The 27,265-nt window shown below is 42.7% G+C and overlaps 1 protein-coding gene across 4 annotated transcripts in view; it reads left to right on the top strand.

Moving 5' to 3' along the window:
• The window catches only part of LYN (LYN proto-oncogene, Src family tyrosine kinase), a 77,486-nt gene that overhangs the window by 6,444 nt on the left and 43,777 nt on the right, over window positions 1–27,265 (top strand). For 2 of the 4 annotated variants that reach the window (XM_022556895.3, XM_022556892.2), the window contains 7 exons: window positions 14,902–15,038; window positions 18,267–18,312; window positions 19,143–19,248; window positions 21,053–21,151; window positions 21,272–21,375; window positions 22,696–22,845; window positions 24,124–24,276. In XM_022556895.3, coding sequence (XP_022412603.1) covers window positions 14,907–15,038; window positions 18,267–18,312; window positions 19,143–19,248; window positions 21,053–21,151; window positions 21,272–21,375; window positions 22,696–22,845; window positions 24,124–24,276 — 790 coding nt within the window. In that variant the 5' untranslated portion in view covers window positions 14,902–14,906. Of the gene's footprint in view, window positions 1–14,901; window positions 15,039–18,266; window positions 18,313–19,142; window positions 19,249–21,052; window positions 21,152–21,271; window positions 21,376–22,695; window positions 22,846–24,123; window positions 24,277–27,265 lie in introns of those variants that run through there. The other 2 variants (XM_022556897.3, XM_022556898.3) reach the window with 2 other exon arrangements.

The following is a 27,265-nucleotide window of genomic DNA, read 5'->3' as shown; positions in this document are numbered from 1 at the left end:
AGTAGTAGAATTACTGAGTCATATGTTAAGAGTATATTTAGTTTTGTAAGAAACTACCAAGCTGTTTTCTGAAGTGGCTGCACCATTTTTTGTTCCTTTCGTTCTGCCTCTTCCCCAGCCTTGGGTGGTGTCAGTGTTTTGGATTTTTGTCACTCTCATAGGTGTGTGGTGGTATCTCATTGTTTTAATCTGCATCCCCCTCGTGACATATGATGTGGAGCATCTTTCATAGGCTTATTTGCCATTTCTCTGTCTTTGGCGAGGTGTCTTTTCAGATCTCATGCTCATTTTTTGATTGGGTTGTTTGTTTTTGTGTTTTTGAGTTTTAAGAATTCTTTGTGTATTTTTGGACACTAGTCCTTTGTGTTTTGAAAAGATCTTCTCCCAGTCTGTGGCTTGTCTTTTAATTTTCTTAACAGTGTCTTTTGCAGAGCAGAAGTTTTTAATTTTAATGAAGTCCAATTTATCAATTTTTTTCTTCTATGGCTCATGCGTTTGGTTTTGTATCTAAAAAGTCATCGCCAAGCCCAAGGTCATCTAGATTTTCTCCTATGTTATCTTCTAGGAGTTTTATAGTTCTGCATTTGTACATTTAGTTCTGTTATGCATTTTGAGTTAACTTTTGTAAAAGATGTAAGATCTGGGTCTAGATTAATTTTTCTTTTTGCATGTGGATGTCCAGTTTTTCCAGCCAGTACTTGTTGAAAAGGCTGTCATTTCTCCGTTGAATTGCCTTTCTGCTTTGTGAAAGATCAATTGACTATATTTCTGGACTCTTTATTCTGTTTACTATCCTTTTAAATGAGGGTTTATTTTTGTTCCCTTCAGTGAAAATAAAATCTATTAGTAACTAATCTTGGTTTGACTTCCTTGAGTCTTAGTTTCTTCATAAGAGGGGGTGGGTAGGAGACTAGTTTGTCTGTATTTAAGTATAGCGTCAGGGTGATGATTTTCTCATAGAAAGTTTCTGGGTCTAGTCCAACAAACACCAGGTCTGTGTGCGTGTGTCTTTGTGAGTCTGTATCTTTCTGTGTGTGTAAGCAGAGTGGCAGACATCTATTGAACAAGATTTCTGGCTATGCCCTTTACATTTTATAATGGAATAGTAAACCTACCTTTCACTGATGAGTGACAAAGCATATTGTTCTGCCCCACTCTGTAACAGAAAACATCTATACTTAGGATCATTACCAGTAATTGAAACATCAGGTTTCCTGCCATGCAGCTTTCATCGGGGACATTTGGCAATGTCTGGAGACATTTCTGTTGTCATACCTGGTATCTTGTGGGTAGAAGCCAAGGATACTGCTAAGTACCCCACAGTGCACTGGACAAACCTCACAACAAATAATTTTTTGGCTCAAAATGTCAATAGTACTGAGGCTGAGAAAGCCTGTTGCAGAGAAGCAGATTTATCCACGGCATGTTTTCATCTTTGGTTTAGCCTCTAGAAAGCCTAAACTTTTGGAGATTTGTGGTCTGTATCTGGCAATTGTGCAGAAACTTATGGTAAGATATAACCTTCAGCTTTTTTTCACTGTCTTGGGCTTAGTTTCACTTTTTCTCAATTTCATAATCATTTCTATTTTTTGTTAAATCTATTTATGTAAACCTGACTGACCTCTTAAAGTAAAATTTAAATATATCATTTTATATACTTCTAAAGATAGGTGGCTGGATCATTGATCATAAAAATCTGAGGCTGGAAACAGGGTTGATGTTTCTTCCACTTCTTGGGTTGTAGTACATAATTCAGACTCTGCTTTGAATTTCCTCTTCTGGTCCTTTAAATGATACATTTCCCTGTGATACCTAAGTTTCCATGAGCTCATCTTGTTTTCATAGTGTTCCCTTTTATTTTTAAGAGAAACAAAACCAAAAATCCCCTGCTTGTTTCATCAATCCCCCGTGTCTTCCTCTGTGTGGAGTTGCTCAACTAAGAGTTATGCAAATGGAGATCGGCTTTGTGCACATTGATTCCGGGGGCGTCACTGCATCTTCGGTGTATTTGTTGTCATGAGAGCGTCAGGACCCTGGCCTCCTCTCTTACAGTTCAGCCCCTAGCCTTCCCCCAGCCTCACCAGCTCCTTCCCTGCCCCTCACCTCATTCCCATCATGGATCTGGGCACGACCCTCCAACATTCTTGGAGTCAAAGAGAAGGGGGCTTGTAGGTATCAACTGAACCTGCCTCTTGTGTACACCTGGGGACCTGAGTGCTTGTTATCTCCTGAGTCAGCCAGCAGGCCCTTGCTGTCCATCCAGAGTGCACTTGGCTGCATCTCCTGGACACTGAGCCGTTTTCCTGAGGTCTGTAACCGTCTTCATGATTGACATTTCTTTTCCTAGCAATCTTAGCAAAGGCGACGGCTCCAGCTACATCCTCCCCAGATTCTTTACTCTCACAGATTAACAGGGCTTGAAGGACCTTAGGCCATGGGTTCAGATTCTCTTGTCTTAAAATTTTTATCCATTTTTGTACAAGTTTATGTATGTGTGTGTATATTACATGTTTTATATATATACATATATATATAATAAAGACACGTATATATGTGTGTGTTATATATACATATATATAATTTACACAAAATGAAAAACATCTTTTAAAATTTTAGAATAAGGGTAGTTAATTACCCTTATATAATAATGTGACCTAAGGTCCTTCCGACTCTGATATGTGTGTGTATACATATATATATATCCGTGAATAAGAAATTATATATATGTATATAAAATGTGTATATGTATATAATTGTATATATCTAAATATATATAACGTATATATATAATTTCCTATTCACAGATATATATATGATAGGAAGATGAAAAGGGCAAACCCCAAAATACCTGCAGCCCCATCACCTGTAGATGAACATTGTGATGTTTTAGGATTTTTCTTCCTAGACTCTTTTCCTGCCTATTTATATCTTTTCCCCTCACAAAAATGGTATTATGCTATATGTATTGTTTCTTAGCTTAAATATATTGTGAATATCTTTTTATGTCAACAAATATAATGTACAATATTTTAGTGACCAATAGTACTCTTTCGTGTTGAGGTAACATCTTCTAGATCAATTTTACAAAGGCCAGTTGCCTAAAGGCCAATTTGATGAATTTATCAAATGTTTCAATTTACCAGAAGATGTGTTTCTTTTAACTACTTGAATATTATTTCTATTTTTTAAAGAAACTTTATGCATTTTTAATGTTCTCCTGCTAGTTCTTCAAATGGCATATCAAGTATGAGGGTTGTGCAATTAAAAAACTAAATTTTTTTTTTTTTTTTTTTTTGTGGTATGCGAGCCTCTCACTGTTGTGGCCTCTCCCGTTGCGGAGCACAGGCTCCGGATGCGCAGGCTCAGTGGCCATGGCTCACTGGCCTAGCCGCTCTGCGGCATGTGGGATCTTCCTGGACCGGGGCACGAACCCGTGTCCCCTGCATCGGCAGGCGGACTCTCAACAACTGCGCCACCAGGGAAGCCCTAAAATTTTAATTTAAGTTTAGATTTAAATTTAGAAGCATCAGAAAGAAATTGGAAGTGATCAAACATTCCCAACACATATAGCATGCTAAAACTCTGGATTCTACAGAGAAATGAAGCTGTGTTGATCTGTCAGCTGTTTGTAAAATCATTTGATATGAAAGGATGGAACAGCTTTGAGATGCAGAAAGGAAGTGAAGGTGTGTAGAGGAATTTCTAGAAAGAAGCAGAAGACTTGAGCCTCAAACATAACCAAAAACATGTTACTAGGGTCAAAGAATTTTTAGAAATTAGCTTAAAATCCTAAAAACGTAAAGATAAAGTTAAGAAATGAGCTAGGAAACTACAGAAACAAACATATCTCATATTACATTTAAGCTACTAGTTACTATTTCTAAAATTACATCCATAAACATTTTAATTTCATTTCTAAAAGATAGAGAATCATTTTTCAACATAAATTTAATACCATTATTAAACGTAACAATAATTCCTACTGTTATCAAATATTCAGTAAATGATCAAATTTCTCCGGTTATCTCATAATTATTCTTAATAATTAGGCTACTAATTACTAATAACTAAGGCTAATATAGTTCTAAGAAGACTCAACTATCCTTAGTTTCTAAAAATAGATCATTCCTTAAAAAAGCATCATAGATGGACCTAGAGTCTGTCGTACAGAGTGAAGTAAGTCAGAAAGAGACAAACCAATACCGTACGCTAACACATATATATGGAATCTAAAAAAAAAAAAAAAAGGTTCTGATGAACCTAGGGGCAGGACAGTAATAAAGATGCAGACAAAGAGAACAGACTTGAGGACACGGGGAAGGGGGGAAAGGTAAGCTGGGACGAAGTGAGAGAGTAGCATTGACATATACGCACTACCAAATGTAAAATAGATAGCTAGTGGGAAGCAGCTGCATAGCACAGGGAGATCAGCTCGGTGCTTTGTGACCACCTAGAGGGATGGGATAGGGAGGGTGGGAGGGAGACGCAAGAGGGAGGGGATATGGGGATGTATGTATATGTATAGCTGATTCACTTTGTTATACAGCAGAAACTAACATACCCTTGTAAAGCAATTATACTCCAATAAAGATGTTAAAAAAAAAGCATCACAGAAATCTTCAAAAGCTTTTAAAACAATTACATTTGATAAGAATTGTTATACCCTTAAGCTGATGAAAACTAACACAAACCGTCAGTAAACTAAGCTGTTAAAACATCCCATCAAATATGAAATTATATACACCTCACAAATAGTTAAAAGATACAAATTTTGATAAACTGATCATCTTGTAAAATGAAAATCCTCAGAAAACTGGCTTTGGGTGAAATGAATTTCGAGAACTGTTCTACATTTATTTAACCAATGACCTATTATTTGGCAAACAAGTCTATTTTTTCTGTTTTTAATTTTTTTTTAATTGAAGTACAGTTGATTTACAATGTTGTGTTAGTTTCAGGTGTATATGATAAAAATATGTATCATTTTTTAAGATTCCACATATAAGCGATATCATATGCTATTTGTCTTTCTCTGTCTGACTTACTCCACTTAGTATGATAATCTCTCCATACTGCAAGTGACATTATTTCCTTCTTTTTTAAGGCTGAGTAGTATCCCATTGTTTACACGTACCACATCTTCTTTATCCATTTGTCTGTTGATGGACATTTAGGTCGCTTCCATGTCAAGCAAGTCTATTTCTAATTGGATGGGATTACAAACAGTCTCACAATAAAAATCCTTTTCTACAGAGCTTTGTGTAACTGCCCACTTATTTTCTTAGAAATCACTTATTTATGGAGGTGAGGATTTGTTGGGAAGTGGATACATTTTAAAGACCTTGATAAGTGTTGTCAAGGTGAAGACTGTCACTTACTCTCTCCCGCCAAGCCCAGCAATTTCAATTCATGGTGAGGAGATTAGAGGCCAGAGATGGGAGTGGTTTTGTGAATCATTATAGGACAGTCCAGGCTGGACCCAGCAGTCAGGTGTCCCAACTCCTAACTTCCCTGCACTTCTCGTGACCTCTCCACTCTCTCTTCCAGGCAAGAGCTGAGTTACTCTTCCACTTTCTCTGTCCTGGACACCAAACCTCCAGGTGTTTGAACCTCATCTATCTCTGGAGTTGTCTTGCACTTCTTTTCTGGACTTATTCTAATACATGTAGTGATTAAAACTGTACTGGTTTATTAAAGTTCTAATAAACGCAGTCAAGTTGCTGTATTTACGCATCATTATTTCAAAATATCTTCGTGTCAGGTTGGCTTTACATTTTTATGCTACACATTCGTATTATAGTTCACTCCTAACCCCTGGGTCTTCCTGCAGCCGTGCCTGTGTCTTAAAGCACATAATAAAGAAATGGTTTCAAACCAGATAAAGACATCAGCAAACTCGAGATAAATTAAAATGTATCAGATTTTGATCACAAAGGCATAAAGAAAAGTTAATGAAGAAGAAATCAGCCATACTGCAGTGGATCTCTCATTTCTGGTTGGGGGGGGAGCTTTTTAAAATTAATTTTTTATTGATACACTTCAGATACCATCAATTTACCCTTTTAAGGTGTGCAATTGAGTGGTCTTTAGTGTATCCATGAGTTGTAAAACCATCACCACTATCTAATTCCAGAAGCTACTGCATCTTGTGTGCAGCAGGCATGCAGACTTTACAATTACAACTCAGCTGTGCAAAGAAAGCAAGAAAGCAAGCTTCACATTGTCTAACTCTTCTGTCTCCAGTGCTCTGAGTAGCAGCAGGTGGAAAAATGGCCTTCAGTTTGCCAAGTGGATTCAGATCTTTTCCATTTTAAATAGTCTCTTTTCCATCACGACTCTATTCCTTTAAGAGAAGAGCTTGGTCCTTCACATTTCTTCTGCTCCTTTCCAAGATGTAGGTAGATGCGGGTTTCTCTTGTGTTACTTGGGGAGAGAGAAGCCATAGATTCTCTCCATGTTCTTGGTGTGCCTGCTAATAGGACCGGCACTGCTGACTAGGGGGGAATGTTACACTGACACCCGCCCCCCAAGCAAATGGATCACATTAGGACAGTGGGAAACACATGGATCTCCTTCAAACCTTCAACAGGCTGGGTGAGGGGAGGCTTGTCTTGACATCTCCTTTCCTTCATGCTCCACCGTGTGGGAGACCCAAAGCAGGGAGGGGACCTGGAACCATCTAGATAGTCTTAAAGCCACTTCCCACCCCACCCCCTTACTCAGCTGGTTCTTAATAGCAAAAGTGGATGTTTCCTACATAGAAAACAAACTTACAGTTACCAGGGAGTAAGGGTGGAGGGATAAACTAGGAGATTGGGATTGACGTATACACACTACTATATATAAAACAGACAGCTAATAAGGACCTACTGTAGAGCACAGGGAACTCTACTCGATACTCTGTGACGACCCATATGGGAAAAGAATTTAAAAAAGAGTGGATATATGTATATGAATAACTGATTCACTTTGCTGTACACCGGAAACTAACACAACATTGTAAACCAGCTATACTCCAATAAAAATTAATTAAATAATAATAATAGTAATAAAGAGGGCTTTCCTGGTGGCGCAGTGGTTGAGAGTCCGCCTGCCGATGCGGGGGACACGGGTTCGTGCCCCGGTCCGGGAAGATCCCACATGCCGCGGAGCGGCGGGGCCCGTGAGCCATGGCCGCTGAGCCTGTGCGTCCAGAGCCTGTGCTCCGCAACGGGGGAGGCCACAACAGTGAGAGGCCCGCGTACTGCAAAAAAAAAAAAAAAAAAAAATAGTAATAAAGAAATGACATAGAAGCAAGAAAGCCAGAGATGCTCAGTTAAAAAAAAAAACGTGGATGGGGGATGGCTGCCCCCTTGGACACTGATTCAATACCAGTCCTAGTCTTTCCAGTGCTCTCTTCTTCAGACTCCTGTTTCTCATTCTTGTAAATCAAGAGTACTTCTTTTAAATCACATCGCCCTTCCTTCAAGGGGGAGCCCGATGGCTCAAACTTAGTCACAGACTGGAGGTGAAATTCATGCCACAGGAGCAGCTCTGTGGGCCAAGTCGTCAAAGCCTTGCTCTTGGTATGGAACCTCAAGGAGAACTGGGAGCTGGGGATTGCCAAGTACCGAAATGACATTGACTTAGTTGCCCCAAGACAGTGTTCTTGTTTCATAAGGTATTTAGACCTTAGGGAGGGCTTTATAGTAGAGGCTGGTCAAGTAAGAAAGCCAGGCTCTGCGCCTCTGGAGCCCGTGCTCCGCAACAAGAGAGAGCGCGATAGTGAGAGGCCCGCGCACCGTGGTGAAGAGTGGCCCCTGCTCGCCGCAACTGGAGAAAGCCCTCACACAGAAACGAGACCCAACACAGCCAAAAATAAATAAATAAAATTTTTTTTAAAAAAGGCAAAATTCCTTTAAAAAAAAAAAAAAAGAAAGCCAGGCTCTGGAGCCAGGTGGACCTGGGTTACCAGCTTTCCAACTGTGTTGATAATGGCTTTCTGGGTGATTTTATTGAGGAAAAATATCAAGAATGTATGAAAATGATTACCATGGTGTATAAGAAATGATTACCATGGTGTATAAGAAAATGATTACCATGGTGTTTACTTAGTTGCCTAAGTAAAGAGAGTCTGGCTATACCCTTTTCAATTCTATCTCTTGCAAAAGGAATTTAGGAAAATTGACAAAAGAAAGACAACTACTTAGGTTGGAGTTGATGGCATTGGTCGTGGAGTTAATTCTGGCACTCTCTCCTCTTCTGCCCTCCCACGGACACCTGTGAGTCTTTTCTGACCCCTTTTCTTTCTGATAAGTAGTTTGGAGAAAACATCGCAACTCCTCCGTGGACTTTGCTTCTCTAAAAATGCCTCCAAAGTCTCATCCTTGAAAGTAAAGTAAGAAGGAAAACAATCAAAGTGTGTCTAAAAGGTTTCTTTTTGGGTGGGCAAAGTACATCTCTTGAGTTATGCAACTGGTTGCAGACTGCATGGATGAGAATTGTTTTAGGACGAGTCCCTGTGAATGACCCTTGAACCAACTCAACTTGGAAGCTCAAGGCCACTTTTGTCTGGGGGATTGTTACCACCCATCTCCACGGCCTTGGGGCTTCCTGTCTCTCTCTAGGCCCCCTAACTCAGAAAACTCTTTTGGAGATGAGCTCCCTCCACAGTCATGCAGGAGGCTTGGGTGGATAGAAGTGCAGCTTCAAGGCCGATGGGCCAAGGTCCACTTTAACGGGGACCTTTGATCACCAGGCACAGGTCCATCTGTCGGAGTAGCATCCTGGTATGCGCTGTGCCAGGCTCAGAGCAAGCACTTCCACCTCCTTCTCTTTTTTTCCCACGCGCCGCCAGTCTCCTACCCTAGAGATGTTTCTGGTTACTCCAGAACACGACCACTTGATGTTGCAAGGTCAGGCAAGAGAAGGGCGGTGACAGGATGGATACTTCAGAGCCTGTGGATGAGTCATTCACTTGCTGCTGGGAAAACGCAATGCAAATTTACGAACTCAGCTTGGGAAATTGCAGTGAAGTGGAAAAAAAATGTTTTAAATTTCTTTTCGGCTGCTAGGATAAAGGCAGAAAATGCATCAGTCGTCAAAAAACAAAATGCGTGAGTCGTAATAAAAATAAAAACAAAAACACTTTCTTTGTAGCACTTTGTAAAGGCAAGAAATTTAGGTTCTCGGGGGTTATATTCTAGTACCTTTGTTTTTAAATTTTAAGGTCTAGGATTGTGTGAAATAGCTGTTAAAACGTGGATTCAGATTTTATAGGGGAAGTGGCATCGAATTTCCTGTTTTTGATTTCTTTAAGCTCTCAGAATATGAGAAATTGGTGATTTAAAAATCTTTGTATAGCCGAGAGGGAGGTGAATTTGTATGGACTTCAGGTTGAAATAGACATGATGGAATATCTTTTAAACTTGTGAAACTTACGATGAATAACAAAATATTACCCAAAATGTATATTATACAAATCCAAACTCAGGAACCTCTTTCACTACACAATTCCTTCGCTTCTTCCTTAATGACAGAGTAATACACACATTTACATTCAGGTCATCATGTTATAAAAGTGGACAGCAGAGTAACATGGCATATAGGGTGCCTTGCCCCGAAGAGGGGAGGGGGCAGAGAAGGAGAAAATGCAAGTGGCCCATGTGTCAGCCTGAGGCTGAGATGGGAGATGTGCTTCTGCTGTTCCCTGTTTGGGGTGAGGTGGGGTTTCCTTGTGCTTCTCATCATGGGATTGTTTCTCTTCCAATGTTGGAGGGAAAACTGGCATTTGGACCACATTTATTTATGTAGTTAACAAAGATCTATCTAGCTCTTACTGTGTGCTGCTTTAAGTATACTTCTAAGCACTTTACAGGTATTAACTGATTTAACTCATCTAATCCTCATAACAACCTAATGAGCTCGATGAAGTTATCTCCATTTTTTCAGAAGGAAACTGAAGCATAGAGGTTAGGCCACTTGCCCAGGTTCACACAGTTAATAATTGAGGGACCCAGGATCTGAGTTTAGCAATCCAACTTCACAGTCCTTTACTCCAAAATATTTTGCAAACTGTGGTGTCTTCCTTAGGAATTTTTAAGAGAAAATTTCTGTATACGATCGGGCACCTTACAAGTGGACTTCAGAACCCAACCAACACGGTAGTGGGTATCCTTTCAGGCTTTTTTCTGTGGACATTCAATATATATGGGCATGTGTGTGTGCGTATATATGTGTATATACTGATTGGTTATATAAATTGATTGATAGATATGATTTTTTTTCAGTCAATAATGATTGGTGGTCAAGAACATTCAAATTATACAAATCTCTCCTTTTACCCCACTTCAGTCTCATAATATGTCAGTTTGGTCTCATTTAATGGACTCTCCCCTATTGATGGACACCTCGTCTCTGTCTGTAGTATAAATAAGACTGATATGAACATTCGTTTATATTCCCTTTGTGACAGAGGGTTGCCCACTGTCTCTGTCTCATTAGATCACCTACTCGGGCTTATGTGTGAACATCCCAGGGTTGTATTTGCATGTCAGACACTCAGGTATTATTATGAGTAACTTAGAGTCTCCACATGTAAAATGTGCCTTCATTTACTGTTAAACAAACAAACAAAAAATTTGAAGACGTTGTCATCTACATCGTCCACAGCACTTTATGTAAAGCCCCTCATACACAACTTTAGAATTCTCATGCCGGGGCCGCCCTGTCTGGTGAGGCAGGTCAGCTTCCCCTTTCCCTGGTGCAAGCGCGATGCTGCGGGCTTTCCTCTGGCTCCTCCTGCCAGGAAGCCTGCTACCCCGCAAACCTGGTGCCCACCTGCTTCCACATTTGCATCCTCCTCTTCTCCTTGCCTCGAGTTTTCTGTTTCCAATTTATTAAACTCACTTTTTGTAAAAGCATTTCAGATCCTTTTGAGAAAGAAGAGGCTATAAAAACAATCTCTTTAGCATTATTAATAAGGAGATAAAATGCATGTTTCAAAATAGCCATTGTTTGGCAACATGGTAATTTTTAAAAAAAAGAAAAAGCACAGACTTTAGGCTAAAACTATGTGAGTCCACCATTCGCTTGTGCAATGGCTTTAGGCCAGCCATTTAATCTCTGCAAGGCTCAGTTTACTCCTCTGTAAAGTGGGGTTAATAATACCTGGGTCATGGGGTTTCTTCGAGGATTAAATGAGATGCTCAGAAAATTACAAATGTTTAATTGAAAAATACTAAGGTGTGAATCATTGTAAAGCGTAGCTCCTGTCACTTGCAAACACATAACTGTGCTCTCAGTTTTTGTTGGAGGTGCATGTGTTTTGTGCTTTTCTGGTACCTTCGTACAGTGAAAAGAATTGAGGACCTGGTGTGAGCTGGTGGTGTTTATCCCCTGACGCAGCAAGATGCTCTCTGAGCTTTTTTGCTGGAGTGTTTGAATTGCAGGGACCCAAACTCAAAGCTCAGTGCTAGTGGGTTAGGGTCTTCCTCTACAGTACGTACTTTTGGTTCTCAATTATCCATGTGATGGGGGAGGGGAAATCATGACATAAGCGTAAATAAACGATAATCTGCAGGTTATATCACCTCCTCACACATCCACCTGCTTTTTATTTTCATTCTCCGTCTTCCTTCCCACGGAGCGGGCCCTCGGACAATCGCCGTCACCCCTTCAGAGGTCTGGGTCACCGATTCCTCGCTCTGCGCCCTGTAACGAAGACCCACAAAGCGCGTTTCTAATCTCATCTCCTGCCTTCACACGCAAACGCGTGCGCGCACACATACACAATACAGGGGTTCCTAATATTTTGGAAAAAAAATTTTTTTCATAAAGTTGTTCGTACCATCCTCCTATTTTCTCCCTTATCCGACTTTTTAGTTTGAAAATTTCGAATCTACAGAAAAGAAAGAATACCCTCACCTAGATTCACTAATTTTTTTTTTTTACTGTTTTGCCACATCTGTCCCCTCCTCTTGTTCCCCTGGCCACCTTTCTCTTTTTCATTTTGGCGGAAGTGTTGAAAGTTGCAGATACCCTGAGCTTGCATCCCTACCCGCCTTGCGCGCTTCTCCTCTGATGTGGACCTTCTCCTGTGTGACCGCAGTACCGTCATCACGCCTTTAAAGCGCGCAGTTGCCCACGATCACGTTCACACGTATTCAGGTTTCCCCAAGGATCCAGCCACGTGTCCTCCCCCTCCCCCCCATTCATTCAAAGCTCATTCAAGATAGAGCTCCTCCCCTTCTCCTCCCTTGTCCTTTTTTTTTTTGTTTTGCGGTATGCGGGCCTCTCACTGTTGTGGCCTTTCCCGTTGCGGAGCACAGGCTCCGGACGCGCAGGCCCAGCGGCCATGGCTCACGGGCCCAGCCGCTCCGCGGCGTGTGGGATCTTCCCGGACCGGGGCATGAACCCGTGTCCCCTGCATCGGCAGGCAGACTCTCAACCACTGCGCCACCAGGGAAGCCCTCCCCTGTCCTTTTTGAGGCGCCCAGCTTCTGGCATATCGTGGATTTGTCTGATCGTTTTGTTCCTCTAACCTCTGTGTTTCCTATAAACTAGAAGTTAGTGCTAGAGGTCTCTGTCCCTCTGTCTCTAATAAAAACACAACGGCCAGGGCGGGGGCGTCTCCTTTCCTTTTCCTCGCCCACCTTGAGCAGGAGTGGTTGGGATGAGCATGCTGGAAGCCCCGAGTGCTTGTTGGTCCCTCCATTCCTTCCGTGAACCCTCGGAGCACCTGCTCTGAGCAGGCACGTGGCAGTAAAGCGTGAGGAGTGGGCAGAGGGGTGACCTTTTCAGTAGGGTGGCTGGGAAGACCTGTTGGGGAGGTAACATTTGGGTCCAGATCTGGAAAAAAGAGAGTGGAAAAGCGGGCTCGGGGAAAGCCGGGCTGCCTGGGCCGGGTGCGCGTGCCTCCCGGGGACCCGCCGGGCTCCTCCTCTCGCAGCTCGGGGCGCAATCGGGGGTCCGCGCGGGGTGGCCTTTTCCGCTACCGAGTTCCCTCTTTCAGGCATCACCGTTTTAATGCGGATGATTTAAACACAGCTTCTTTGGAGGATGAGGGTGGGACTGGTCCGAAGAGAACTCCCCTGTTTATTTACAGATCAACTAGAAAACCCATCTCCATTTCAGAAGCTTTAGCAAATGAAAAAAAAAAAACAAAAAACTGTCCTATTTTGAGTCAGAGGAGTACTTGCTTCCCCTTTATTTTGGGAACTACAGCTCGCTAGTTTCAGAAAGGGGTGTGACTGTCCTTAGAGGCTTCCTACGTCAACCAATGAAATGATAAACAAGGTGAAGTTCGCAGACCTCCTGGAAGCCTGCAGGACCAAACGCAGGATGAGCTAGGGCGACAATGCAGAGAGGACGACAGTTCAGAGAAGAGCCCCTGAGGTTTCTCTGTACAACAGGAGGTATTCCGAATTCCCACCGCCCGCCTTCCCCACGCGGAACCATCCATCTGTCGTCCTCTAAAGTTCTAGGCAGGGGTCCGCCTTGGCAGTGTTTCAGAATGGCACAGATCACTGGGGAGCACCCGTCCCTCGCCCCCCTCCCCGGGCCCAGGAGAACTTCCTGGACTGTGTCCAGGGAATCTGTTCTGTGAGCCTAGACGATTCTGGTGTGCCTTCAGGTTTGGGAACGCTGCCCTCTAAGACCTTCTAATGGAGCTCATAACAGATTTTGTTTTGTTTTCAATGTATAAATTTGACCATGAGGCTGTACTGTACGGCAATATTCATATCCGATTCCAGTTTTAAAATCATCTTTGGAGTCCCCAGAGTGCTTTGGGTGGCGCTCTACACATCCTAGTGTTAACTGAATAGACGAATAAGAGTGTAGCATTTAGAGGGGTGGCTCCGCCTGTCTGGTTGCCCGCACAAGCCCCCCCCCCCCCCAGCCCCTGTCGGGTTCTTCCCTGAAGCCTTAGGCTTGCTGATGGCCCCTTTTGTGCCTCTGGCTCGGACGTCTCTCCTGGTTTCCAGGCTCACTAGTCTCACTGAGAGGTGTACAGGATGTGATGGTTTGGGTGTTCCTGCAAGCATCTTTTCTCCGTACCTGTGCCTCCTCTTATTTCCAGTCTTGGTGAAGGCCACCTCCATTGCCCCAGGCCCCAAGCCGCTTTTGGTTAGAGCCAGATTCCATGCCCTCTGCCTCTTACTCACGCTTGCCTCTGAAGCCACAGGTCCCCTCACTTCACCTTGCACAGCGACATTTGTCTTCAGCTTTGCCTCCCTCTCCAGCCCAACTCCCGGACTTCCCTCCTTGTTCCCTGAAGGGGTCAGCTTGAACTAGTTCCCTGAAGGGCTCAACCTGAACTAGTTCCCTTAAGGGGTCAGCTTGAACTAGTTCTCTGAAGGGCTCAACTTGAACTAGTTCCCTTAAGGGGTCAGCTTGAACTAGTTCCCTGAAGGGACCTTGTTATCTCAGGGCCAATACTTTGCATGTGAAGTTCCTTCTTCCTGGAATCCCTTTACTGACTTTGCCACCTGGCTGACATCACTCCCATTTTGACTCACAGAGCATTTCCTTCATGACACTTCCCTGCCCACATCCTTTTCCTCTTGCCTGAGTGCGATGTCTTTTCCTATGTCCTGTGCAGCCTCTGTCATTGACTTGCCACATTGTATTGTAATTTTAATTCACCCATCTTTGCCGCAAGAATATGAGTGTCTTTGGGGCAGGAATTATATCTTGCTGACATAAAACTGATGCTCAATAGATAGTTTTTGAATGAATGAATGAACAAATGTATGAACAAGCAGCCAGTTTGTGAACAGTATCCACCTTTGAGTTTGTTAAACCATCCGCAATGAAGAATAAAAGCGTATTTTTTTAACTCTTCGTTAATGGAGAGATTTTGGTGTCTTGAAGCCAGATCTGGAATGGTAAAACAATGCCATGGCTTTTGTATTCCAACAGGAACTATGGGATGTATAAAATCAAAAAGGAAAGACAATCTGAAAGACGATGGAATAGATTTGAAGACTCAACCAGTACGTAATACTGACCGAACTATTTATGTGAGAGATCCAACGTCCAATAAACAGCAAAGGCCAGTAAGTAGATAGTCTCAGGGGAGCATTCCCACAGCAGGATCAAAGCATGGCTGCGTAATTTAAACACCAAATCTGTACCATGTGCATGCAAAAAAAAAAAAAGAAATCATGTCAATTACTTGGGCCTCCAATAATTTTTGATATGCTTTGTAACTGAATCCTTTAAAGAGCTTATAAATATTTTCAGGATAACCGGGCCACTTAATGTACAATAAAGGGGGCTTTGGTCACCTTCTTATGTGTGGAGATAATCGCCTTTCCTATCCCCGGTGTGAAGACCCATTCTTTATACGTAAAGATATGTATCTGAGCTGGTGCGACTTAGGATAGGTAGTGAGACTAGAAGGAAATGCTGGATTCAGGTCAGAAGCCAAAACAGGCCCTTTGGTGTATCATACTTTATCCCATCTCGTTGTTCTTTAATTAATTCAAAATAGTACAAACACTGAAGTTGTCATGACTTATTACAAAGGATTAAAAGACTGTTTTTTAAAAAAACGCACGACTAATTCTGCCTTCTAACCTCACACAGATGTCTGTACCAACATTTTTATATGAGTGATGTGCTGTTTGATGCATCCAAGAAATGCTTGGCAAATGAAGGACTAATGCCGCATTTCATGGGAGAGAGGAACAGAGTTTTGGATAATTACAACCTTAAATGCACTTTATTTCAGATTTTATATCCTCTCCATCTATTCACTCACTATATGTATGTATGTATATCTCCCATTGCCTGGTTTTTATGGAATTCCTCAGCATTTAAGCTGGAAGTAGCTTATTCCACGTTAGCCCAAATGCCTTCATTAAGAGTTTTCATAGTTCCTCTAATCTGACATGTTTCTGAATGCCTTGGCATTCCAGAAGTATGTTATTGTTGTCACGGCCTCTCTGCCAGCTCTCTCCCCCTCATTCCCCATTATACTGCAGGTTGACGTGTGCCAAAGTCACATGTCACCATTGAAATTGATCAGTCACTGTTGGCCTTCTTAAAAAGAAGTGGAGGGCTTCCCTGGTGGCGCAGTGGTTGAGAGTCTGCCTGCCGATGCAAGGGACACGGGTTTGTGCCCCGGTCCGGGAGGATCCCACATGCTGCAGAGCGGCTGGGCCCGTGAGCCGTGGCCGCTGAGCCTGCGCGTCCAGAGCCTGTGCTCCACAACAGGAGAGGCCGCGATAGTGAGAGGCCCGCGTACCGCAAAAAAAAAAAAAAAAAAAGAAGTGGAGATGAAGAGCGAATACATTATGCTATTAATTACCATACTTGATATTTCTAGACATTAACATTGTAATTTTATATATAGAAACTCAAAAGGTATAAGATTATTGATAACTTTAATAATTTAGTGATCATAAATATGTAAATGTAATATTTAAAAACATCGCATAAATAGGTATAGATGTGGAACTATTCTATGGAAATATGACTAATAGAAAGTGAAATGATATAGGAATTGGACTCACAAATAGTTTTCTTATTACAGACTTCAAAGTTCTCATAAAAAGGATCTGGCTTTTTCTGGTATCATGTGCTATAGATTTTACATGCTTTAAAACCCCCATTTTTCTTACGTGATGAAAGAAGATGTCCTGTATTCAGAAAAGCAAAGGAAAACAGTACAAACTTATGCACCGTTTTCCCTCTTCTTAAGAGTAAAGGAGGTTAAAAATTAAGTTAGAAAGCAGAAGTAGTAAACATGTTTGAAGCCTCTCAGTTCCGTCCCACACACCGGGAGCGCTTCCTTGTGCCTTCTGTGGTCACAGATGCCCTTGTTTATGAACCAGACAGTTGGCCTTATTCCATAGATAACACTCAGCTCCGGCCAGACGTGTCCAAAATCCACCCCTGGATTGATTACAGGCGGTGTGATGTGACATCAAGGCTGAACTGATGCAACTTCAACAACGCTAAGGAAAAGACATTTTAAAGAAAAAGAGTGATGATAGATGAGTTCCATACACGTGTTTTTGTCTTATAAAAAGTGTGTTAAAACATTTGTCAATTAAGGACTCTTTGATATTTGAAAATCAGCTTGCTGCTTTCAAAATGATTTAGTCAGTTTCTCATCTTGTTTCCTCTAATAACTCATTTAAAGTTGATCATGCATCCTAATTTTGCACATCTAAATGAGCTTAAAAATCGGTGTAAAGCTTCTTGAAATCAGCATTGAAGGATAATATGGACCCAAGATTTTCTGATACCAGAAGAACGTAATGCCCCCCCACCCCCGGAGATATTATGGGCTGACTTTCATCAGAAATTTAAGTTTCAGTACCAACTGTTTTGGTCCGCATTCCACCAGATCACTTTAATCAAGGAGAAACATGATTTGTGGGTGTAAGCCTCTGACAGTACCTTCTCTAAAAGAAGCTCAAGAGGTCTTTACACATCCTCCCCACGGTCACTGAGGGAAAAAGGGATTTGATTTAAAAGGTGATTGAGGTGGGCTTTGTGCCACCAGACCCTTCCTGATAATTCATCTCTCAACTAAAATAACAGGGATGCCATCTGTCCCCATAACAGAATCAGGGTCGGCCACAGGAAGCCTGGATCTGTTAGCACTTGTTCTCAGCTGCTAGAGACCGAGCCCTGACTGCAGTTTTTAAGACAAGTCTGGGAGTTGTGAAGATCCGCAGTCCTGGGCCGGTGGCACTTCCACAAGGTCACCAGGGCCCCAGGTGACCCCCCAGGGCCCCTCTCTATCTTTTTCTCTGCTGTCTCTGGTGACTGGTTTCCATATTGCTGAGACCCCCGTTCGTCACCTTCTTCTAGGCAGAAAGAAGAGGGCCAGGGGCTACGAGAGTCAGGCCCAAAGCCCCACACGACCTGCTTGCAGATAAACTCCTTCCACATCTGCATAGAATGCTAGAGAATCAGAAAGCATCACCATTTAGCTGGGCACATTGCCTCCCCCAATAATATTAGGGGTCTGGTACCAAATCAGAGGGAGGGTGCTGATTGGGTCAGCAGCTCGCAGCCACTGGCCAGAGCCCTGGTCATTTCCTGCCGCCAGGCCCGTGGCCGCTGGAGAAGGAAAAGCCGTTCCCTGGGCTGCGGAGGTCAGGACACAGCTCCACAGGACTGCTCGTCGGTACTCCTTTCTGGCTTAATGAATTAACAAATCTAAACCCCATTCGCTTCTGTTAGAAAATGATGCAACATTCAACACGAATGTAAGCGTCAAAAGCTAAACATAAAAATGTATTTTTCTAACAAATATTCTCTCGTAGGTTGCAGACTCTCAGCTTTTACCAGGACAGAGGTTTCAAAATAAAGGTATGTTTTCACGGCATCTTGGACATTTCTTTACTTTTAGAGCCTCTGTGAAGTAGTTGTCCTGGATGTTTCTGTTGATTTTTTTTTTTATTGTGAAAACATATACATAGCCTAGAATTTATCATCTTAACCATCAAAGTGTTCAGTTCAGTAGCACTAAGTACCTCCACACTGTTGTGCAACCATCACCTCCATCCATTTCCAGAACTTTCCTTCATCCCAAACTGAAACTCTGTGCCCATCAAACGTGGAACTCCCGTCCCTCCTCCTCCCAGCTTCTGGTAGTCACCATTCTGCATTCTGTCTCTATGAGTTGGACGACTCCAGGAATCTCGCTTAAGTGGAATCAAGCAGTATTTGTCCTTTAGTGGCTGGCTTTTGTCACTTAGCGTCATGCCTTCAAGGTTCATCCATGTTGTGGCATCCGTCAGAATTTTCCTCCTTTTTAAGGCTGAATAATATTCTGTTGTATGTATAGACCACATTTTGTTTATCCATCACAGTGTGTTTGGATCGTTTCCTCCTTTTAGCTTTTGTAAATAACTCTGCTATGAGCATGGGTGTATCATTTCGTAAACCTAGAGTTGGAAGTTATTGTGGTCGTAGGTCTATGTGATTTGAGATAACAAACACTGTACCGGTGTGTGCAGTATATGACCGACCATGGACCGTGTGGGCCCCGAGCCCCACTAGGAAGGAAGCAGGTCTTTATTCCAGCTGCGCGTCTCTCGGTGCCTCACTGCATCCTTTGTGCCCCATGACACGTGAATTTGTTACAACATTTCTGCTGTGGATTCTCAGAGGTCTTCGCCTGCATTCTTCATTTTCAGATCCAGAGGAGCAAGGAGACATCGTGGTCGCACTGTACCCCTATGATGGCATCCACCCAGACGACTTGTCCTTCAAGAAAGGAGAGAAGATGAAAGTCCTGGAGGAGTAAGTGCGCCCAGGCATCCCCCACCCCCGCCTGCTGCCCTGGCTTGGCCGCCAGCAGCACAATGCAGCAGACACCCCTCTGGGGTGGACATGGGGCCCCCAGCCTCCTTGCTGCCCGAAGGAGCAGGGCTAGAGAGATTTTCCTCTTAGGCTTTGCTTCCCAAGCAAACACTTCCCAAGGGTTTTCCCTTTCTTTCCTTATCCATCAGTGCTTTCTTAAGAGGTTTGGGTCTATGTGGAGTTTGCATGTTATTTTAATTCCATTTCTAAACAATTTTTACTTATTTATTTACTTACTTGGCTGTGTTGGGTCTTCGTTGCTGCGCGCAGGCTTTCTCTAGTTGCGGTGAGCGGGGGCTACTCTTCGTTGCGGTGCGCGGGCTTCTCGTTGTGGTGGCTTCTCTTGTTGCGGAGCACGGGCTCTAGGCATGTGGGCTTCAGTAGTTGTGGCACGCAGGCTCAGTAGTTGTGGCTCGCGGGCTCTAGAGCGCGGGCTCAGTAGTTGTGGCGCACGGGCTTAGTTGCTCCACGGCATGTGGGATCTTCCCAGAACAGGGCTCGAACCCGTGTCCCCTGCATTGGCAGGCGGATTCTCAACCACTGCGCCAACAGGGAAGCCCCTTACCATTTTTATTTCGTTATTTTACTCACGTTAAGACTGGGTGTATGGGTCCAACTGGGTGTGACTCTTCAGGGCGTGGTGCTGAAGCAGTGGTCATCCCGGGAGAGTCCCCACTCAGCATTTAGGGTTTCTGTGAAGATGCGTGGACATCATTTCCTTGACCCCTCCAGGCTGGCTCACACACCTGTGGCCCTGCTCAGACCACAGCGCTCAGCACTGTGCTGGGAATAATAAACTCCAAGAATTCTAGTAATCTTTCATATGGTGTCACCTTGGCCTGCCAACTGGGACACCCTTGGTTGGTTGGAGGAGGGAGACCCTGATTAAGTTTATGGTGTTGAGTGGCTGAGAGCAGTTGTCAGTTCCTGGCTGAGTGTGAACTTGAGCCAGATCCTGGCCCTGCCACCTGATAGCTGTGTGACCCTGACGAGTCACTTCAGCTCTACACCTTAGTGTCTTCACTTATGAACCGGGAACAGCAATACCTCTGTCATGGGGTTGATGTGAAGGTTATGTGTGTACATATATATAAACATGGCACAGGCATGTAGTGGACCACAGCCTAGTGGCAGCTGTAATTGTCCTTCACGTCTTGCAGACGAGGGTCCCGTCTGGGTGTGGGAATCTGATGGGGAACATAGTAGAGGCTCTCACAGGGACCCGTCCGTTCCTCCCTCCCCAGCCCCCTCCCCAGCCCCACGCCTCCCACAGAAGATGAGAGTGTGGTGACGAGGCCTATAGCTGCTTGGGATTATTTTATGGTTTTCTATTTCTTTTTCCTATGGCTTGTGTCTGTGGAAATGAGATGTTTTAACAAAGGAGTTTATGACATAGGAACTATGGCCCTTTATTCCCTTGACTCCCATTTCTGTAAGGACCCTAAAGCGTTTCTTAGATGTGAACTTTTTGTTTCTGCAAGATGGGAACCATTTTCACCAACCCCCGTTTGGCAGCTCGGAGCACAGCGACCCACACTTCAGTCGTGAGACTGTTTTCTTTTGCTTCCATCACTAAACGTATTTATGTTTTAGCAAGAAGTATGAACTTTCTCCCTGGATTCTGGGTTTCCAGGGGTCTTCCCCGCCCTCCCTCACCCTGCAAGACAGACACATTAAGACAATTGCTCTTGTAGTTCTTGAGTCATTGAAAACAAACCCTTTTGGATGTGTGTTTCTATTCCAGGCATGGAGAATGGTGGAAAGCTAAATCCCTTTCGACAAAGAGAGAAGGCTTCATCCCCAGCAACTATGTAGCCAAAGTCAACACCTTGGAAACGGAAGAGTGAGTCCTTTCCCGTGTCGTCTGGGACAGTTCTGTTTGTGGCTCTGGGTTTCTTGTTTATTTTCGTCTTTTTCCTTCCTGGGATTAAAACACCCATGAAATGTTAATATGTCTTCTCAGGTGGTTTTTCAAGGATATAACCAGGAAAGATGCAGAAAGGCAGCTTCTGGCACCAGGGAACAGCGCTGGAGCTTTTCTTATCAGAGAAAGTGAAACATTAAAAGGTAGGAAGTGACCTAAGGCCTCTTATAAAACACTGTTTAGGAAATCATTCTTAGAAACGATTCTAGAATCCTGAAAAAAAAAAAAAAAGAATTTTTTTTTGGAAAATAAGTCAATTACCGGCAGACCTCGTTTTATTGGCTTCACTGTATTGCACTTTGCAAATACTGCATTTTTTTACAAACTGAAGGTTTGTGGCAACCCTGCATCGAGCAAGTCTGTTGGTGCCATTTTTCCAAGAGCATTTGTTCACTTCATGAGCAAATGTGTCTCTATGGCACATTTTGGTAATTCTTGCAGTATTTCACTCTTTTTCTTTATTATTATATTTGTTATGAGTGATCTGTGATCAGTGATCTTTGATGTTACTGTTATGACTCACTGAAGGATCAGATGATGGTTAGCAAGTTTTAGCAATAAAGTGTTTTTTTTAATTAAAGTATATATGTTGTTTTTTTAAACTTATGCTATTGAACACTTAATAGACTACAGTACAGTGTAAACATAACGTCTTTAATGCACTGGGAAACCAAAACGTTTGTGTGGTTTCCTTTATTAGGGTATTTGCTTTCTTGAGGTGGTTTGGAACTGAGCCCACAATATCTCTGAGATATGCCTGTACTATGTTCTGGTAGTGAAAGTTTTATAGTTTGATAACAAATAACAAGCTCAAATTATTAGTTTTGCTACTAAAAGTAACATAAAAGCAGACATAATTATGGCTATTTTTTTTTACCATGCTTTATGTTTACTGAGCCTCTTAAATTATTATTTAGTATAAAACTTGAAATTTTAAGAGAAAGAAAATCACAATAACTTTTCAATTCAGCAAAATAATTTTTTAAAAAACCCATCACAAAGAAGAAAAAGTGTGTTGGTAAGCTTCACAGCAAACAGAACACTAGCTTTGTCAAGTAGACTTTTTATAAGACTTTAAAATTATGCACTATATACATGCTCAATTTATATTTTGCATATTTTTATGGCAAAATGTGTCCATGGTGTGTATAATACCAACCTTTTAAAAAATATTTTATTGAAGTATAGTTGATTTACAATGTTATGTTAATTCCTGCTATACAGCAAAGTGATTCCATTATACATATATATATATTCTTTTTCATATTCTTTTCCATTATGGTTTATCACAGGATATGGAATATAGTTCCCTGTGCTCTACAGTAGGACCTTGTTGTTTATCCATCCTATACATACTAGTTTGCATCTGCTAATCCCAAACTCCCAATCCTCCCCTCCCCCATAATGCCAATCTTACTTACAAAATGTAAGTGTAATCTTCGCTTGTACTTCTTCCCCCACAGGAAGTTACTCTCTGTCTGTCAGAGATTATGACCCCGTGCATGGTGACGTTATTAAGCACTACAAAATCAGAAGCCTGGACAATGGGGGTTATTACATCTCCCCACGAATCACTTTTCCTTGTATCAGTGACATGATTAAGCATTACCAAAGTAAGTGAAAATGCAAGGTCAGACAAGAAAAGATACATCTATTATGATAAATATATGGTGTCAAACATTTATATTAAATTTTTTTGTATCTTGAAACTTTATTGAGTTCATTGATGAACTCTAGTAGTTTTCTAGTCGCATCTTTAGGATTTTCTATGTATACTATCATGTCATCTGCAAACAGTGACAGTTTTACTTCCTTTTCAATTTGGAGTCATTTTATTTCTTTTTCTTGTCTGATTGCTGTGGCTAGGACTTCCAATACTATGTTGAATAAAATGTTTTATGTATTATATTTCTTTTGGATAAAGTTGGAGGATGATATTCTATAATTGGTTCTAAATTAATCTATAAGTATACATTCAAAGTCAGATTTGATCTTTGTGAATAATTATCCTAGTCCTTCCCACCTAGTCTGTGCTGTTTAACAGTTAATATTCCAGAATTGCAAAGAGAAAAATGGATATTATTTTCGCATAGTACATATTTTTACAACGCATCTTTAAATATCTGGAATAGGAATGCAAATTTGTAGAACTGTGTCCTAGTGTATACATGTCTATGTGTGTGTAAAGTACATACCATGAGTGTGTATTACTCTTGGCAAAAGAAAACAGAAATAACAATAACACCAAAATATTTAGAAGTGGCCTGTCAGTGGTCCTCTGTCGCCAATCTGCTCTACAGCCTGGCTAAGCTGAACCCATGACTGTGTGTTTGAGGCCAGTTGTAGTAGGTAACTCTTGTTACCGCTTATTTCTTCAACCTGCTCCAAGGGATTACACATAAAATTTGCTTAGGTCCCAAAATATGGAGAGAGCAAGTACCCCAGATTTTGTGGAGTCCTCCTTCCCTCTCTGTTACCCCCATCCATTTATCCATCTGGCACATGTGTTGAGGGCTTGTTCTGGCACTGGGCCCCCATGGTGACGTGACCAAGTTCCCGCCATTGTGCCCTGGAGAGCTTACATGGGCTCTGTAATTAAAATTATATTCTATTAAGTATGACAACATGTCAGCCTTTGTTTATCTGTTCATTTTGTTGTTTTTATTTTTATAGGTTAGCATTACTAATGAATAAAATCAAGTCTGTCTTAAATTGTCTTTCATTTAAGAGTTTCAAAAGTCATGATTACGCAGAAGATAACCCTATAAGCATTTTAGGTTCGTAGACCTTGGCAAGTTGAAAATATAAGACTCGTAGTCCAAACTTCCCTATAGATACTGGTAAAATACAAGGGATGACTTTTTCCACGTTTATTTTCTCTTTCAAATTAGAGCAGTCAGATGGCTTGTGCAGAAGATTGGAGAAGGCATGCATTAGTCCCAAACCACAGAAGCCGTGGGACAAAGATGCCTGGGAGATCCCCCGGGAATCCATTAAGCTGGTGAAGAAGCTCGGCGCTGGGCAGTTCGGGGAAGTCTGGATGGGTGAGTGTGCGGCTCTGGAGCCAGAGTCCCTCCTGGGGGCAACAGCAGGAGAAATAAGGGCTCCGGCCGATTTCTATCAGTTTTCTCAGAAGCATCGGTGCTTTTGTTTTCCTCTGTCCACTTGTGCCAAGAACTAGCCTACACAACCTACATGATTAGACTCTTCCTCTTCCTCGTAACTTAGTAGTTCTCTGTCAGGATGAATTTTTTTCATAAATTTATTTATTTATCTATTTTTGGCTGCGTTGGGTCTTCGTTGCTGTGCACGGGCTTTCTCTAGTTGCGGCGAGCGGGGGCTCCTCTTCATTGTGGTGCGTGAGCTTCTCATTGTGACGGCTTCTCTTGTTGTGGAACACGGGCTCTAGGCATGCAGGCTTCAGTAGTTGTGGTGCACGGACTGAGTAGTTGTGGCTCACGGGCTTAGTTGCTCCGCGGCATGTGGGATCTTCCCGGACCAGGGCTCGAACCTGTGTCCCCTGCATTGGCAGGCGGACCTTTAACCACTGCGCCACCAGGGAAGTCCCAAGGCTGAATGTTTATAAGGAAGGGGACAGTGGGCATTTATCCTGGTGGTTCTGTCTACTCTTCCGTGATTCTCTCATCACCAGATTCTCTGGACACAAGTTAAGTACAGGAATGTGCTTGCATCTCAGGGAAGGGTACACTTGGGTTAGGACCATCCTTACTAGTGGGCTTAATAGGAAGCCTCACAGGTATTGCTGTTTCTCATCAAGAAACTTTCTAAAGATAACTCAAAATTCCACTGTTAGAGAATCGTTCCTTACTGTTAAGTACTGCCTTCTCAGGCTGGCAAGAAAAGCACCAAAATGATAACAGTGGCTTTCTCCAGCAGATACTTTTTGCCCACCTGTCTTTTCTAAAGCTTTTATAATGACTGTGAATTCCTTGTTCTTTTGTAAAAAGAATTTTTTAAAACGATCTTTTACTGCATCGTGGCTTCCACGCCAGCTTTGTGTGAGTGAGAGCAAACATGATTTCTAAAGAGAAGGGGCAGACAGCTTTTAAAACCCATCCAGCCCCAGCCCAGCCGGTCTGCGAGGAAGAGGCTTCCCTCTAAAATCTCAGCCCCTGGGATCACAGCTTTGCCCATTTTCTCCTGTTGTCACTGCTTTAGCCAAAGTATCCTTTAAATATGCCTCTGCATTCTTACTGCGCTGTAAGTCTTTGGGAACATGATAACGGAATTCAGGTAAATCATGAGTACACAACCTCACCTTGCTCACTGGGGTCTGCGTGTGTACCTGGCACTCTGTTTCCGGTCGGGCCCGCAGGTCTGGGGGCGTGATCTTGCTCTAGGTGTGTCTTTGCCCACCCTCTGCGGCCCAGATCGTCACCTCCTGCCCCTCCTTGCTCTGTCCACCTTTTTTTTTTTAATTGAAGTAAAATTCATGTAACATAAGATCAGTCATTTTAAAGTGGACAACTCAGTGACATTTACTACCTTCACGTGGCTGTGCAGCCACCGCCTCTATCTAGTACCAAAATACTTCCATCACTCCAGAAGGAAACACTAGACACTCCCCTTCCCCCCCGACCCCGGCCCCTGGACACCCACCCTTCTGCTTCCTTTCTCTATGGCTGTGATACCCTAGGGACCTCATGTAAGTGGAATCATACAGATGTTCGTCTTTTTGTGTCTGGCTTATCTCACTCAGCATGGTGTCCTCAAGGTTCACTCACGTGGCAGCCTGTGTCAGAATTTCTTTCGTCTTTTATGGTTGAAGAATATTCCATTATATGGATATACCACAGCTTATCTATTTATCCGTTGATGAACATTTGGGTTGTTTCCACCTTTGGGCTATTATGCATAATGCTTCTTTGAACATTCGTGTGCAAATTACTGTGTGGACAAATGTTTTCATTTCTCTTGGTTATATACATCCTCCTAGGAGTGGAATTGCTGGGTCACATGGTAATTCTATGTTTAACTTTTGAAGGAACTGTCAAATTGGTATCTGCTTTTTTTTTTTTTTTAATTGCAACTTTTCCCCCGAGGTATTTGCAAGTTACTTCTTAATATGTTTTTTCCAAATCCACAGAATAGGGGCAGGTATAATAAACACTGTATATTCTTCACCTAGATTCACCACTTAATATTTTGCTGTATCCTCTACACACACACACACACACACACACACACACACACATATTTTATTGTTATTGTGGAGCCACGTGAGGGTAAGGTGCAGAGGTGATGACTTTCACCCCTAAGTACTTACACAGGTGTCTCCTAAGAAGGCCATCAACTCCCACTGCACAGTGGTCACGTTCGGGAAGCTCCACATTGGTCCACACTGTCTAGTGTAGAGTCTACATCCGAATTCCCCCCATTGTCCTAGTGGTGTGCTCATGGCTGTCGGGATCGTGTGTTTGCATTTAGTTGACCTGTCTGTAGTCTCCTTGAATCTGGAACGGTCCCCCAGCCCACCTCCATCGTTCATGACAGGTCAGTCACTTTGAAGAATTGCCCCTCGTTTGGATTTTCTGATTTTTCCCGTGATTTGGTCCAGGTTACGCCCTTGGGCACGAATAGCATCTAAGTGTTAAGCGATGCCGTGTCTTCCTGCGTCCATTGCGGCGCAGAATGAGGGTTGGTCCCATCATTGCCAATGTTCTGTTTCATTTTAAGGAGGACCACCAGATTTCTCCATTATGAATGTGACTTTTTAATTCCCTCTTGTAACTAATGAATCATCTGTAGGGAGAGTCTTTAACATTGTGTAAATATCCAAAAGCGCTTTCCCCAGACGCTTTCAGCATTACTTGCTCGTTTGGATTCTCATCCCTCTTAGAGGCCATAACTTCTCTGAAAGCTGCAGGCGTCTGTCCTCTGACCACCCTCCCCTAAACACGGCGACTCCAACCTCCGGCTCAGGCCAGGAACCAGGGACTCTGCCTTCCGTCCCTCGCCTCCCCTTTCCAGACTTGTGTCTTTAGTGAGCTTATTGGCAGGAAAATGCACATT

Source organism: Delphinapterus leucas, chromosome 17, assembly GCF_059928025.1.
Source record: "Delphinapterus leucas isolate spDelLeu-1000000601 "Yukka" chromosome 17, BTC_Dleu_Yukka2, whole genome shotgun sequence".
NCBI lineage: Eukaryota > Metazoa > Chordata > Mammalia > Artiodactyla > Monodontidae > Delphinapterus > Delphinapterus leucas.
The sequence above is the reverse complement of the archived record's forward strand: the minus strand, read 5'-3'. Positions and strand labels throughout refer to the sequence as shown.